The 15,995-nt window shown below is 45.6% G+C and overlaps 2 protein-coding genes across 3 annotated transcripts; one reads left to right on the top strand and one right to left on the bottom strand.

Moving 5' to 3' along the window:
* Nucleotides 1-3,140: 3,140 nt before the first annotated feature.
* On the top strand, nucleotides 3,141-6,519 carry XBP1 (X-box binding protein 1). The gene is given in 6 exon segments (XM_086761220.1): nucleotides 3,141-3,387; nucleotides 3,465-3,561; nucleotides 3,634-3,762; nucleotides 4,357-4,434; nucleotides 4,437-4,520; nucleotides 5,497-6,519. Coding segments are annotated over 6 exon segments (1,146 nt in total). The 5' UTR covers nucleotides 3,141-3,187; the 3' UTR covers nucleotides 6,055-6,519.
* Nucleotides 6,520-8,417: 1,898 nt separating this feature from the next.
* On the bottom strand, nucleotides 8,418-15,788 carry CCDC117 (coiled-coil domain containing 117). 2 transcript variants are annotated; one of them, XM_086761218.1, is made up of 6 exons: nucleotides 15,668-15,788; nucleotides 14,984-15,321; nucleotides 14,201-14,251; nucleotides 13,582-13,815; nucleotides 12,046-12,183; nucleotides 8,418-11,496 (listed from the first exon to the last, which is right to left on the bottom strand). In XM_086761218.1, exons 2-6 carry the CDS (start codon nucleotides 15,313-15,315, stop codon nucleotides 11,244-11,246), a joined length of 1,008 nt encoding a protein of 335 aa, XP_086617344.1. In that variant the 5' UTR covers nucleotides 15,316-15,321; nucleotides 15,668-15,788; the 3' UTR covers nucleotides 8,418-11,243. The 2 variants fall into 2 exon arrangements, with proteins under 2 accessions (XP_086617344.1, XP_086617345.1); XM_086761219.1 differs by lacking the exon at nucleotides 12,046-12,183.
* Between the last annotated feature and the right edge of the window lie 207 nt (nucleotides 15,789-15,995).

The following is a 15,995-nucleotide window of genomic DNA, read 5'->3' as shown; positions in this document are numbered from 1 at the left end:
CAACCCTTCCACTCAGAGCAAGAGGAGCTGCATGAACCCCATGTATGTTTCCAAAAAGCCTGAACTGTTAAGACTAGAAGGAAGTGTTGCCAGTACCCCAGACAACTGAATAACGTGGCTGAAGCGAAACTCTTCCCCTGCTCCAGCTGATGATGAACTCAGCAACTAGGTTAGGAGAGTCTCTTACAGAAAGCTAATGGTTACTTTCCACCGTAAGACTGAGACCACTAGAATTCTGAGATGCACTCATGAATCCCATCATTGCATGATGAAATTTAAGAATAAGTAAAATTAATACAAAGTTCATTGCAAACATTGCAGGGTTGGAATAACCTCATTCTAGGCTGCAGAACGGTTCCCTTTCTCATTTAATCGGCCGATAGAGGTCTGGGAATACTCCAGCTGTTGACAGCAGGGCTACTTTCCAAGTGTTTTCAGACACACGTTGGGCAAACAAGCTCTTTCTCAGACTATGCTTGTTAGTTAAACTATCTTTCCTCTACATCCTCTTCTCCCCTTTTCTTTCCCTCCTCTACTCCCCCTTTTTTTCATACGTAGATAACATTCAACTCATATTTCTTTCTCTTTATCTGATATTACACAAGGGCAAAGCCTCTCCACCTTTGTTAAACAAAACTGTTTCCTTTGGTGGGTTGGCCACCTGGAGCATAGAACGTAAAGCTACGTTAGCAGGAACCAGTGTTGTTTCCGGCAGGACAGCCAACAGTATCTTCACTGTCACATCCTTTAGATAGATGGTGGTGCTGAACTAAAAGGCAGGGTGAGAAGCATTCTTGAGTAACCAGAGAACAGTCATGTGGATCACAGGCTTGAATCCAGTGACTGAAAAAAAAGAAAACTGCAAAAACTGGAATGTGGAAACCGTAAGTATGAAGAAAAAAAAAAGGAAACCAGAATTAATGTCTTTTAATTAAAGATTGATGAAAAGCAAGACCAGCTTTATTGAACTTTTCTTTGCTGCTCTTTTACCCAGTGACTTAAGCGTATACTTAATAAAAGACTTTATGTATCCTAATGGTGGTAACATAATATTTGTGAGCCTAAATGTATTCTCAGTAACTATATCACAGCTAGTCTTAACAATGCTACTAAAATTATTCAACGGGACTAGATTAGAGAGTGTCATGCCCTTCCTTTCCCAGCACTAGACATGTTAATGGATGCCATTAATATATTCAGTATATTAAGGCGGACACCACCAGTGCCAAGGGCAGCTTCCAGTCTTGTGCCTGGTCACATACCACTGTGAAGTGGCTCATGAACCACTACTAGTATATATGTCTCTGCACTTCTGAGGTTTATTCATGATCAAAACTATTTGTTGCAAAAGAAAAAAGATGCTTTTGCTCTGGTTCCATATAAAATGAAATAGGAAAACTAAATCACATACAGACAGAAAGTTAGGATTTTTCTTCAACCATAATGCTAAGAAATCTGGATACCTATATGATAAAGCACATCATGGCTAATCTCAGCAGTATACTATAAATATCTCAAAGCAGCACAAGCAGGGCAGCCTGTTCAACATTTTTGTTTGTTGTAAAAAAATGTGCAACTTACTTGGAATGAATGTCTGAAATCAGAAAAAGATGTATTAATACTAGACCTGTATTTTGTTAGAAAACAGTAAAGTTTTCAATTGAGAATTAGAATTATAGAAGAAAGATGAGTTCGAACCCAGAAGAGATATACAAAGCAGAAGCAGATAGTTCTCCGTGATGGGTATCTGAGGGGCTTAGCAGGACTAGAACAAACAACATTTTGCACTCCGACTAAAAGGCTTATCGAAAAGTTGCCATATTTTTCACAAAGGTGTCAAAGTAGAAAGGCAAACTCTCAGCTTTAACTAAGTGTCACGCTGCAGTGAGTAAGGGAAGAACAAACACAAACGTTAAAATGCAGAGTTTGTTCTTTGTATCATGAAAGCCTGGCAGAACTCCAACACTGGAGTAATGCCAAACCAGCACACCAATGCCTTTGAACTTCTAAAGATCATGATTTTCCTGTACTGTTTAACATGTTTACTATTTTAAATCCAATGTACAAATGGATCTCAGAAATAAACATAAGTAGCCTAAGTTTCAACATTTCAAAAGAACTCCGGTCGTGGGCAACTGCCGTGAGCAAAGCATGAAAGCTGTGGGCACTGAGCTGAGCTCGAGATCTGAGAACGCGCGGGCCCAGGCGGCTGTGCAGGGCACACGGCTCAACAGCTGCGCGCCCGCTGCACAGCGTTTGACGGCTTTCTGCCTACAGAGCTTTTACTGGGCCCGAGACACCTCGGACGGGACACCAACCCGTCACGGTACAGTAATGTCCTTTGTCAAACAGCACCAAAAGCACAGGTTTCGCGTGTCACGCGGCACCTCTACTTCAAGAACCAGGCAGGATTCAAAGGACAACCCCTGAGGGCTTTCTGCATGCTCTCTTGCAAGTTCTGCTCATCGATCACTAACCTCTTCTCTGCTTGTTCTTTTTAGCCCATTTTTAGCCCATTCGCATGGCATGTTATAGCTCCATTCTTGGCACTTCTGTTCCCACAGAAGTTGTCCCTTTCCCTGGGATCTTGCTCCTGACTGCTCTGGGACAGCTCGCCTCTGGGAAGGTGGCCACAGAAAGGCTGTAACTGCATCGCGGCCTCGGAGGGTGCTTGGTCCCTCCTGCAGACACTCCTCAACGGCAGCGAGCCCCCTCTCCCCGGGGAGGCCACCGCGCCGCAGCAGCACGGCCAGGCCCGGGCGGGCACAACCCGGGAGCCGTGCCGGGCACAGACCCCTGCGCCCCTGAACGGGGCCCCGGGTCGGACCGGACCGGACCGGATCGGATCAGATCGGACCGGATCGGATCGGGCGGGATCGGACCGGACCGCGCCTGGCCGCCGGCCAGGAGCCCGCGCTCCCAGGCGCCCCGCGAGCGGAGCGGCCCGGCCCGGCCCCGCCCCTCCGCCACCTCACCACCCCCGGCACCCTCGTCTGATGCAATTCATTCCCCCCCTTGCTTTCAGCCGCAGGCCAATCACGGGCTGATCTGGGCTGATCGTCACGCCGTCGCAGCCAATGAGGAAGAGCCACGATGGTAGAAACCCGGGCGGGGCGGAAGGGAGCGCAGACGGGTGCGGGTGCCGGTGCCGGGCAGTGTCTCAGCTCCTGTTCCGTCCGCGCCGGCTATGGCAGCGCTGCCCGGTGCCGCGGCCCCACGGCTGCTCCTCATCCCCGGCCAAGCGGCCGAGCCCCCCGGCCCCGCAGCCGGCCGGCATCTTTCAGTTGTCCTGCCGGCAGGAGCCGCCCCGGGCCCGGAGGCCTCGCAGCCGGCCCGCAAGCGGCAGCGGCTCACCCATCTGAGCCCGGAGGAGAAGGCGCTGCGCAGGTGAGCGGGGGCCGGCCGCGTGGGGGGCGTGCGGCGTCTGGGGGCCCCGCTGGGCTGACGGCCCCCCTGCCCCGCAGGAAGCTGAAGAACCGCGTGGCGGCCCAGAGCGCCCGGGACAGGAAGAAGGCGCGGATGACGGAGCTGGAGCAGCAGGTGGTGGAGCTGGAGGGGGAGGTAAGGGGCTGGGTGGGCCCGGGGGGCGGGGGCGGCGGGCGCTGCGGCTGCCCGCTCACGGGCTCTCTGCAGAACCAGAAGCTGCTGCTGGAAAACCAGCTCCTGCGGGAGAGGACGCGCAGCCTTGCGCTGGAGAACCAGGAGCTTCGCTGCCGCCTGGGTTTAGATGCTCTGAAGACGGAGGAGGAGAGCGAGTCCCAGGTGAGCCGTCTGCCGCGCCGGCGGCCCGTCTCCCTCTCTCGGCAGACCCCGCCGAGAGCTGTAACTGCGTGGCGGTGGGCGGGGAGGAGCAGCCCCGCTGGGCGCTCTCGGGCTGAAACGGCCACGCGGCCGGGAGGGGTGCGTCCTGTGCCGGAAATGCTCCCGTCCTCCAAGTGGCGGCTTTCCCGCAGACCAGATGGGTACCGAGTCTGAAGTGGGTGTCACTGGTGGTGTGGGAGACAGCGAGCTGACTAGTTCCAGGCTGGTTTAAGATTATTTCATCTGCTCTCCTACGTTATGTTCTAAAGTGAAGTAGTAGCTTAGTCACTTACGCCTGTCTCAAAAGAACGGGGGGTATAGTGGAGAGGGTCAGGCCATCATTTAAAAGTGGCAAACAAAATAAATCTGCATGTGTATGCAAGCTGGAGCCAAGTTTGGAAGTGGTCTTCTGTTCGGGTTTGTATTGTACAAGCAAGTGGAGAATCTAATGTTGGAAGCCTTTGCAGGAAGAGCATGATCTTCAAGATTATGTACTGTGCTGGCTGCCAGGACATCTGTGGTGAGTGACTGGATTTTCTTTTTTCCTTGGCACAGGTTGTGAAGGAATCGCAGGTGGATGAGATTAGATTGGTGACCGGGTCCGCTGAGTCCGCAGCACTCAGACTACGTGTTCCTCTGCAGCAGGTGCAGGCCCAGCAGTCACCATTTCTGATAACTTTCACATGGATTCTGATGGCAGTGACTCTTCAGACGCAGAGGTGAGCATCCATGCCTATCCAAAATGCCCACAGAATTCAGAACCACTGTGGTTTTAAGACTAGTGTTGTAACTTCTTGCTATGAAGTCACTTGAAGATTGTCCATAGTTGGCTTGTTTTCCGAGTCTTGGAATGCCATACCTGCGGCTCAAAACAGCTGTGTTAGGCTGTGTCCAGTGAGTGTAGGAGTTCATGTAACTTAAGCAAGTCCAGTTTCTGTAAAATCTTAGAGGATACTGCCTGAAACAGTCTCTTAACTCTTACAGCAAAAGTTTACAAATACCAAAAAGCATACTCTGCTTTTACTGTTGTTGAAAACAAACTTGATCATTTTGCTGATGTACTAGCACTTAGCAAAGATGTTCAAACTTAAAGCCTGTCCCTTTATGAATGACTTCCAGAAATGTGAGGAAAGGCATCTTTGACCTTTTTTGTTTTTTGGTTGGTTTTTTTGTTTGTTCTTTTGGGATTTTGGTTGGTTGGTTTTTTTTGGGGGGGGGGGGGGCGGGGATGATTAAAAAAAAACCAAACCCCAACCAAACCAAAACCCCCAGCTTTGGTCATATGCAGGTCTGCCTAAGCCAGGTTCTGGTACTTGCTCTGTGGAGCCAGCAGGTAGTGTGGTGTCTGTCCCTGATGGGCCTGAGATTTTGAGGAGTTTCTAGTAGAGGCTGTAAATATCAAATGCATGTAGAAGCTTTTGGGGACGGCTAGTACCCTTACAAAAAAGTTAATGGACAAAGAATTTCTGAAAGATTAGTTATTGCTTTAACTGTTTGTTCTGACAGTTGTGGTCTTGATAAAACTCCTAGTTCTATAATCACATTAGCATATTTTAACTTCCAGATGAGGGTTTATAGATATCACAACTGATGTTTGTCGTACCACCTTAGCCCCCCCCCCACTAAACAAAACCACGACATGTTTTGCTGTAACAGTAGTAGGCTGTCTTTCTAAAACAATATTTCATTCTGCAGTCTGATCTCCTGTTGGGCTTTCTGGACAGTCTGGACCCAGAGATTTTTCTCAGATATGCTGATTCAGAGTCAACGTGCCTGGAAAAGCTGGAGGAAGAGATCTGTGGAGAAACAAATTCCATACCAACCTCCCCCTCTCCTTCTTTGGGGTCCCCATCAACTAAGCTGGAGGCCATTAATGAACTGATAAGATTTGATCATGTGTACACAAAGCCCCTAATACTGGAGCTTCCTGTTAAAATGGGCAACCCAACCAATATGCTAGTGAAAATTGAGGAAGTATCTCTCTCTCCATCTGAAGACAAAGCTGTCCCTGAGCTCACAGTTTCTGTGAAAGAGGAACCGATAGACAGCTTCATGCCTGAGCTGGGCATCTCTCATCTGCTTTCCTCTCATGGTAGCCTTGCAGCCTCAAGCTATCTGCTGGATGCCTGTAATGACTCTGGATATGAAGGATCCCTGTCGCCCTTCAGTGACATGTCCTCTCCGCTCGACACTGACCGTGCTTGGGAGGATAGCTTTGCCAATGAACTCTTTCCCCAACTGATCAGTGTCTGACTCAGTAGTGTTAACTCCCCTTGGATAACTATCCTGGCAGGATAACAGGATAATGCCCCTGTGGGATGTTGGAGAGGGGGAATTCAAAGGTATTCAGAAGTGTTGCTCACTTCTACTCATGCTAGTAGATGGAGTGATGGCCAATGCATTTCTCCTGGTATGAAGAAGCCTAGGGTCCTGTCCTCCCCTGCCCCATCAGTGTTGCTTATGAAGGAGGAAAATTTGTTTCTCAGTAACTTGCCAATTTTACATGAACCTGAATGTGTTCATTTTGTTTTCCATTTAAAATAATTTTAACACAAGAAACTGCAGTGAGATATTAATGTATAGACAACTGGGTCAAACAAAATAGTTTGTACATCTTACAGATTTACTATGTAAATGCTTGTTTTCCATTTGCTTTGTAGAGTTGCTTTGTCCATTTAATATTTAACTGTATTGGCAATTAAAGTGCGATGCAGCTCACTGACCCTTTTTTGCCTTGGATCTCCAGTGGGGAGGGGAGAGTATCCGGGTCTTGCAGAACTTGGAATTTTAACAGCTGGGGTCTCTCTGTCTTGTCCTTATGCCACCTTAATGCACCAATCCAGCAGCACTTTGATGGTGTATGCAGCTGGAAGCTCCAGCAGCTTCTTTCTGGGAGCACTTGATGCTGTGAACTCTGTCTGAGGTCTGTGGGTTTGTATGATGGCCAGAGCTGCAGCCTAAGTAGGGAATGCAGGTGGCAGTTGTTTGATGTCTGAATAAAACTTCTGTAATATTTTCCTGTTGGCTGGTCTGAGTGAAGGTGGATGCATTTCAAGTGGTATGCCTAGTGTTCATGAAGCAGTGTGAGACATACACGGGGTGAAAAAGGTGCAGATTCTGTTACCACAGGAATTCCTGATGCATAGAATAGGAATATTTGTTCCAATATCACAGTATTAAAAGTGCTTGGATGGGAGTGACAGAGAAGAAACTGAAATTTTATACTGAAAGTGTGAGCTGTTCCAGGTGCTTGCACAAATGTTCTTGGTTTCAGTGCCAGTTCATGTTTTGCATTAAGGTTTGACAAAAATAACTTGAGGGGGGGAGGGAAGGAAATGGGGGATTGAGCAGGAGGGTATTATTGGCCACTAACCTTCAAGGTGACAGGACTGCTTTGGATTACAAACTTGACTAACCTAGCTTGTAATAATGCATTCCTTCTGAATACTGGATGGCAGTAAAAACTGCAGCTGTGCAATATAGCAGAAACTTAAATGAAAAAAAAATTCTAGTCTGAGAATAAGTTATTTTACTTTCAAGCTGTAAAATAGGGATGACTGCAAGAGGATCCTTACTACCTAATATATGTTGTTGTGAGGCCAAAAAGCAAATGGAGAAGTGAGAACTTGATCCATAGCGGCAGTATTATTGGAACTTCATATGAGACTAAAGAATTTAAGTACAGCAGAAATAATGTAAGAAAGAAGTTTCCTTTATTTAAAACTGAGCTCTACATTTTCTAGCCTAGAAGTCAAAGGCATAATTTAGAGGGATAAGTAGGTAGTAGTAGATTAAATAAATAATCTGTGATGGAAGCCATGCATCTGCTCTAGCTTACTGATGCAAGACACAGGCTCTGGAGCTACTACAAGTCTCGTTCCAAGTCCATGCCAAAATAAATTCTGTCCTCCACAGGGCTGGCTAAGATACTCCTCCCATCTCTACAATCTCCCAGCCCCTGAGGAGCCTCTAAGACAGCCTTACACAATCCTAACAGGTTGAGTTTTACCCTATCCTTTTCCTCTGTCCAACTCTGCATTGGAAAAGTATTTAAGTCTTGTCTAAATCCACAGTACAATTTAAGCAAGTCAACCTCAGGTAGGTGTTGGTTTTTTTTAAATATAAATCTGAAGTGTTTTTCTCCTCATTTTGACAGCAAAGGTAATACTGCTCTAGCACACCCATCTTTATCCTTCAGCTGCCTGAAAATCTCAAACAGAAGATGTTAAAAGAGTAAAGTGTTACATTCCAATAAAAGAAAATTAAAATTTGAGTTTTTAAAACTCTCGTCATTCACACATTTCTAGACTTTATACAGAATTAAGCAAGCTAGGCATTCCTTGTCTGAAGTAAAATGAAATATCTGAAAATGCAAGCTACAGCAACACCTTTTGGTAGCCCTGCTTTGTTAGAGGCCTTTGGAACATGACAGATTTATAGCAACTCTTCCCTTGTGGCAGCTTCAGGCGTATTCTACCCTGCTGTTGTTCCCTCCTGGCCTGTTCAACACTGGAGGAAAGAAGTGATGTGCCCTTGGGACTATCTAGCTAATTTAAAAGGCTGCCTTAGGCTAGAAAAATATTTTACCTTCCAGTTAAAGGATTGTCCATACGCTCTCAAGGTTTTTCACTTTTATTAGGAATGAAACACAGGCATCTAAAAAGTTTTTTAGAAAATTTATTGAAAACTGACATACGAAGGGTGATTTGGTCCCAAGAGAAGACAGACCAGAATCAGATCTTCCATATTTTAAAATAAAGTTTTTCTAATACTGCACCACATTTGCCATCCTGCTTGTAAAGAGCTTTAATAAAAGTCTTTTAAGAAAGCCAACAACAAATGAAACTATTACAAATAAGGAAGTTTGAAAACACCTAGTAGCTTGTTTTCTCTTACCCTCTCCAAGTGATTGCTATAGCAAAAATCTTTCTAAGGCCTCCTAGATACGCGATTCCTGCTCCAACTCACTCTTCTCCTCCATCAATTTTAGCAATTCAACCCTGTTCTGTCCTATCACAAGGGTAGAAATTAATTATGAGAAAAAAATGTTTTCTGTACCAAAACAAATTCCTTGGACAGTTTTTTCCCAGCTCATGGTTTTTGTCAACAGTCCACCACTACATTCTTGTTTCAGATGGCAGAATAACAGATGTCAGTGATGCTGTATTTGCATCAAATGATTAAAAGAAAATACACCTCTGAAAGTCAACTTTTGGAACAAACATAACAGGAAAAAAGCACGCTTAAAAACTATCTACAGAAATTTCTTCTTCTGCAAATTTGATAGGCAATTTATCAGAGGAAAAAAACCTGCAATCTAGATTTTATGTATTCAGGCCTCCCACAATTTTCTGTTGCAATTTTAATGTTGCTGAGATGGTTTCATCAAATTTTTACATTTTATCCTTTCTTTTCAGTTTATTTAGGACTCAGAGCTATCACTTAAACCAGTTCCAACTTTGAACTGCCACTAAAATCCTGCAAGCTCAGAAACAGGTAATTATTTGGAGGCACCATATTTTCCACCTGCAGTGACTACAGCCTTCTTCAAACTGTACTGCTTTACTTTATGTTCAAAGGCTGTAGATTTTAAGCGTGTTCAGCAGTTTAATAATACATGAAAAATTTTACACAGTACATGCAAGAGATTTGTAGCAGACTCTGAAATGAAATTAGACATAATAACAAGATAAAACTGCATACGTTCTCCAATTTAATAGAAGTTTCAGAATGTTAAAGTTACACACCGGTTTCCAGAGTAATACCTGTTCAAATGCTGGAATGGTTTTAGTGAAGCTCTGAAATGTTTTAGCAAGAGACAGCTTATTTCACACAACCTTCAACAAGAGCAGCAAGATAGACAGGATTTTACAAACAGGTATCTTTTGAACAAAGCTTCTGCTGTCAGCCAAAAGAAAAGAAAGGATGACTGCAAAAAGAGAAGCCTGATTTTAAACTATCAACTATAGGTTATTCAACAGCAAAAAATATCATCACAAAGATTATCAATTGGCTGTGCAAAGGAAGAGTAGATTTTCTTATGCAAACAGCTGCATTACTGTGTACTTGCTTCTTTATGTTAGCAAAATGTCAAAAACAGACCGGGATGCTAAGTGTCGGAACAGAACCTATTACTTGGAAAGGAATTTCTTACAGAAAGTCTCAATTCAGGTATCTCTGAGAAAGCTCAAGGACTTAAGAACAGAAGAGAAGATTCTCTGCTTTGTTTAGGGGTTCTAAAGCATAATGTAACTGTTGTGCACTGAGGAAAAGTACACGCAATAGCTCACCAAGGACTCCTCTTAGGGGGTACAGGGTACAAAGCAGGGTACAAAATTCTTTTGGCATACATCTGTATAACCTATGTGACGTTATGTTAATGGCACATGTTCTGGCTGAAATTAAGTCTAGATTCTCTCAGGAAGAAGAAAAGCATCTTTACTTCACCACCAATGCTAGCAGTCTCGAAGTCTGGGACTTGGTTACAGATGATAATCAGCATTTGACCTTCTTTATGCCAGAAAATCAGCTCCCTGTTATCCAATTTACTTACCATGTTTATCAAAATTAAAAGGATATCATTTATTTAATAAAAAGTTACACTATCTTCAACTGATTTTTCAACTCGATGCATACAAAGAATCACAGCACAATGTAAAATGTGAATCAATTGGCTGAGAACCACTTTTCTCCAGACTTTGTATCGTTTGGGGGAGAGGGGCATCAAAAATCCACAGACACAATTTAGGAGCCAATGAAACAAAAATGACTAAAGTTAGGAGATATCTTGCAAGTTAGCAGCTGGTTTTACTTTCTACAAAGCAAAAGGCTTATGCTCAGCTACAACACTCTTTCCCTACCACACTGTAGAATGTGTAATTTCTACATTTGACTTTACCTCGAGTACAAACCAGCCACAGATGAAATAGTGTGAAAAGTGCTATTTCCATAGGGATTGCTTTTCTATGGTGACTAGACTCAAAAGTATTTCTTCCTTTCTGTACCTTTTTGTTATTCAGATTAAACTAACTAACCAAGCATAGCACGCACACCCAAGTCTTAATGGCTCAGTGAGTGAAACATGTGGCTTAAGCCACACTTCCATTCGGTATTTGGATTTTATACTTTACCAAGACAATTAAGAGGCTATTTCACCATTAAGCAAGATGGAAAGCTACTTCCTTGTTCCAAAGGCCTCTGGATTACCTTTCTCCGTGAAAACAAGAATATTTAACAGACTGGAGTACAGAAATCTTGGGGTTTTTCAGTTTCCTTATGTTGCGTCTGACCAATCCATGCTCTTATGGTTGTTAGTAGGAAAACCAAAACCAAGCAATAAAACTTCAGATTCACACATCAAACCAGAAAGAAAGAGGGAATAAAAAAAAAAATAGCAACAAAAAACACCAGAATCTCACCGCTTCCAGTCTAAAATCTGGCATCTACAACTCCATTTCTTCTTCTGCACACCCAGAGGTTCCCAAACTAGCATACGGATCTGGAGACATGGCAGTCTGTTGTGATTCAGGGAACGTTTCAGTCCGTGGGTCAAAAGCAGCTCTTGGTGTTGACTGCTTAGCTTGACACCCTTCTGTACTCTGCTGCTTGAAGTTCTTAACAGAAACAGACTTCAGTTTATCTGTGAGAAATTCAGGGAGAGGTTTCCAAAGCACCAGCTCCATAGAAGGACGGCTCCTAGAAGGGACAAAGTCTCAGTTAAATTTAAGTTCTCCAATCACAACTAATAAATGCAGAAGATCAGTGAGTATCTTCATGCTTTGTGCTAGCCTGGAATTATATTCCAGAATGCATATACCTTTTTTTTTTTTTCCCCCCTCCTTTCTCTTCTATTATATTTCCACCTCCTTGACTGGTTCCATTACTTCTACTTCTAACCCTGTATTTTGTTTCTTTTCCACCAAACTTGATGACCACTGTCGGTCACACTTCAGGACAACGTTCTTTGGAAACTCACATATATAAAAATCAAGATATAATGGTTTATTCAACAAATTTCACTCTGTACAAATGAGGAGTACAAACCAGACAGCTTGATGACGACTATAGTTACACTTCTCATTTACATTAGGATAGTTTTTCCTATTTTTGACCAGATGAATGGTCTGTTATACAACACTGGCTGCATCATGCAGTCATTAAGGACATCTCCACAAACATGAGACTAGATCTTTTTTCATTTGCATGTGTTAGCTAAATAGCACCATGAGTTCCTCCAGAACTTACATAGATTCTATTATTTTCTTTGTCAGGACTTCACCAAAATCCCTCTTCATCCCTTTCTTAAGGGTATCTGACAGGACAAGAGTGGGCAGATTGCTAACATTTCCATCAGCATGAACTTCCTCATCTTCATCAATTATCCTAGGAATGGAGGGGGAAGAGGGAGATAAACACTATTGAGCATACTGTTAACAGGCACATCCACTGCAGACTACAGTTGTATCTACGCGCACTGCATTGTACTGTCCACATATCTGACCTAGGCTGGGTACCAGAAGCAGCGGGACCACGTTAACATGAGTCTCTCTTGGGCCAATATACCCGAAGAAGCCACTTGAGCAGCTATACCACTTCTGGTACCCGAGCTAGCTTTGTTATCCCTGCACCATCCAGCAGCCCGCAATGCAGACGTACACTGAGAGAAAATAAGTAAGTTCACTCCAGGGGAAGCTGTACGATTCAGTCACATTACAAGAGTGAGTCTCAGTTCGGCAGTAGCTTCGCCTGCTCAATTCCCTGTAGCTCGAGAATTATTGAAAAGCTACTGAATGCAGTTCTTAACCTCAAACGACATTGCACCAGTTTCTCAGAGATTGAAACGGCAGAAAAAGTTAAAGCATTTAGAGCTAACTGGAGATATCTCCTTTGGTTTTGGTAAATCTTTTAAAGAAAATTTAGCAGAGTAGCTGGGAAGGATGGGGAACAATCCTCAGAGCTCCAAAGCAGACTTTGTAAAGCAGATATAGCCAGATAATAAAGACATATCACTACTCTGATTTACCCATGGGGAAAAAAAAAAAAAAAAAAAAAAAATCTAACAGTACCTTGCTTCCCTTCATGTATCATCTATGGAGTAATCATCTAAAAAAAAATCTTGGTTTATAATTTATGTAACTTTTGGCTTTTCTAAAAACTACAGTGGTCATTTTAGATTTCGGAATACTAGCTTAACTGCAATCAACTGATATATACACATGACATTTCCAGAGATCTTTCAAAGGTAAGAATGCACAGTACATTTAATAAATGATTGCAACAGACTGCCCATAGCCTCCCCATTATCAAGCTATCTTGTATTTAACAGCAAGATGAACCTCAGTCTTATTGCAAATATGCAGAGAGATCTCTCTGGTTCATGCTATTCTCTACGCTGTCAAATTACATCTGTCTTCAGCGTTCAGAATAAGTCATCACAGAACAAGGTGCAGTTGATTGAAAAAAGCTGAGCTCAAGTCTGACCAGATAACATCAGTTAAAATTTGAGCTCTGGATACTCACAAAAGAGCATGAAGCCCCATGATGGTTTACGGATGCTGCATAATGACTGTGAAAAGGTGGTTATTTATTCAGCACCTCCTGCTCAGCATCAGCCCCAAGACTCATAGGACCAAACGTAGCTGAATAAGAAGTCACTTGAACAGAAGGTTCATCTCAGACTTACAGCAGTGTTGTAACACTGCTAAGTGCCAGATTTACCCCTTAATGCCCACCAAAAAAGGGAAAGCTCAGCAAAGCCAGTCTTTTAATCCCTGCATTTACCTGTCCTCAATTTCCTGAAGCTTCCTGCGAGCAACCTCGCATTGCTGTTCCCCCATTGTCTGCTCCATTTCTTCACAGGGAATTTCTAACATGGCAGTTTCAGGACCGCTGCCACCATACTGACTTGCTACCTCCCCAGCTGCCTGCTGACCTGCACAGAGAATCCATTCTTCAGTGCTGGGATTCAAAGGGCAATTTTTGGCTCCTGTCAGTCTCTTCTTCCGCACAGGACAACTAGGAAACAAAATAAGTTTACAGTTGTCAAAACAGAAATGTGGCATTCTACAGGAAAAAAAAAAAAAAAACAAACCATGTTTCAACAGATTTGACACAATACAGAAACACAGCCTCCACAAGGAAAATAAATCCACAATGCTCTTATTAAAATTTGGGTACCTATGCAAGAAAAATCAGTGCTACACAATTAATTAGGTAAACTGAAATGGATTTGGGCTCATGTGCAGTTCAGGGGAAGAGTTCCAAATGGAAACAATGACAGAAGTTCCCTTCCGGCATATGTTGTAGGTGGGATGTAATTGAGATTAAAGATCTCAAATCTTTATGGAAAATAAAAAGCAAATTAAGATTTTTCAGGCTATAAAAGACAAATTTAATTTACCCTTCTGCCTCCCCTTCTAGCTTATGCTTCTTTCCACAGCGAATAGAGACACTGCAAAAGAAAAACAAATGGTTATTTAGCTTCTAATTATATCTTCCAGTGACAGTGAGACTGTCAAACAATATTTTCCTCCCTTTTAAAATTTCCCTTGCAGTGAAGGGCAACAGTTGCAGTATGCCACCAGCTGTGAAGGGAGTGGAAGTTTTGGACACTAAATGACCATCTTGTTCCAAAGAAGTCAAAGGAGACTGTAATTAGTCAGTTCTCAGAGCAAAATTCTGTGCTGATTTCTCCTCCTTCACGTTATTCATTCTTCCATGAGGGGCAAGACCATTTTTTGCTAAAATTCAAATGCTTCAAGAAGCAACACGTGATCCAAGTTCAGTCTCTTAATATATTGTCTCACAGTGACACACTCAAATTAAACAGGACCAAGCAACCACATTTTACGGAATAATTTAAGTTTTTTGTGCTCACATATGAGAAAGAACAAGAGGGAGGGGGGAAAAAAAAAGTAAAAAAAAAAAAAAAAGTAAAAAAAGGAACTTAAAAGCATGTCAAGATGTTGGTAAACTTCATCATGCTTCTTTCGTTTTAGAAGGCTCCTTCATTGCTCACCAACAAACTTCAAGGCCCTAAGAAGGGCGCAACGCAACGCTAACACTGTACAAGTGAAACACTACCAGAAGAAAACAAATTATAACCCGCCTTGAAAAGAAAACTCGTGGCACTCTGAGAAACGCGCTCCCTCCCGTCTCCAGCAGCCGCGGGTTTTGCACTTACTGGCCGTGGGCCTGGGGCTGCCGCGGGCCGGGCGCGGGCGCCGCGCGGGTGAAGGAGCCCACCGGGGCGACCGTCGGGCCCTCGTTGTGACTTCCCAGCGCTGCCAGAGAGGCCACGTCGAAGCTGCTCGGCAGGTACAGGCCGGAGGAGCCGCCGCCATCGCCACCGGCGTTCCCGCTCCCTGCCATTATCACCACGGGCGGCTGGAGACGGTCGCGGCCGACGGCTGCAGACTGCGGACCGTGGCGGTCCGGGGCAGCGGCCGGAGCCTGGGGGAACTCCACGGCAGGACCCGCGGGAATGCCCTGACAGGATCTGCCCAACGCTGCCATCTCCTTCTGCCGGGGAGAAAGGGGACATCAGCGCCGCCCGTCCGCGCCCCCGAGCGGGGCGGCCCGCCTCCCCCCCCTCAGCGCGGCCCAGGGCCGGCGCCGGCTCTCGCCGTGCTACGGGACGCGCCGGGACTCCGGCCCCCAGGCCGCCTTCCCGCTGCTGGCGCCGGCCGGCCGGGCCCGCGGCCCTCCCGCGGGAGACCCGCGCTGAAGAGCGCAGGCGAGCGGCGCGGGTGAGCCGGCCCAACAGCACCGCCGCCCGCCCCGGGCTCCACCGCGGCCCAGCTCGTCCCAGCGAAACAGCAGACAACCCCTGCCCACCCCCACCCGCGCCACGCTGCGGAGAGCTCACCGCCGGGCCGGGCCGGGCCCGGAGCTGGATGAGACCGCCAGAGCTCGGGTCCTTTCCAGGCCTTTCGCCGCGCTTGGAGAAGGCCGGCGTGGGCACTATGGGAGCTGTAGTCCCGGGCAGCGGCGGCCCGCGGGGCGCGGCGGGAGATGTAGTCCCGGGCAGCGGCGGCCCGCGGGGCGCGGCGGGAGATGTAGTCCCGGGCAGCGGCGGCCCGCGGGGCGCGGCGGGAGATGTAGTCCCGGGCGGCGGCGGCCGCCCGCGGGGCGCGGCGGGAGATGTAGTCCCGGGCGGCGGCGGCCGCCCGCGGGGTATGAAGGGCTCGCCGGCG

Source organism: Chlamydotis macqueenii, chromosome 17 (genome assembly GCF_036417535.1).
Source record: "Chlamydotis macqueenii isolate bChlMac1 chromosome 17, bChlMac1.mat, whole genome shotgun sequence".
NCBI lineage: Eukaryota > Metazoa > Chordata > Aves > Otidiformes > Otididae > Chlamydotis > Chlamydotis macqueenii.
The sequence above is the reverse complement of the archived record's forward strand: the minus strand, read 5'-3'. Positions and strand labels throughout refer to the sequence as shown.

What these genes read in the sequence shown, in the direction of transcription:
- CCDC117 (XM_086761218.1), bottom strand. Translation starts at nt 15,315, where the DNA reads ATGGCAGCGTTGGGCAGATCCTGTCAGGGCATTCCCGCGGGTCCTGCC. An exon ending in CTTCAGGAAATTGAGGACAG is followed by an intron (nt 12,184 to 13,581) that starts GTAAATGCAGGG and finishes CTCCATTCCTAG; the next exon opens with GATAATTGATGAAGATGAGG. An exon ending in AAGAAAATAATAGAATCTAT is followed by an intron (nt 11,497 to 12,045) that starts GTAAGTTCTGGA and finishes TGTCCCTTCTAG; the next exon opens with GAGCCGTCCTTCTATGGAGC.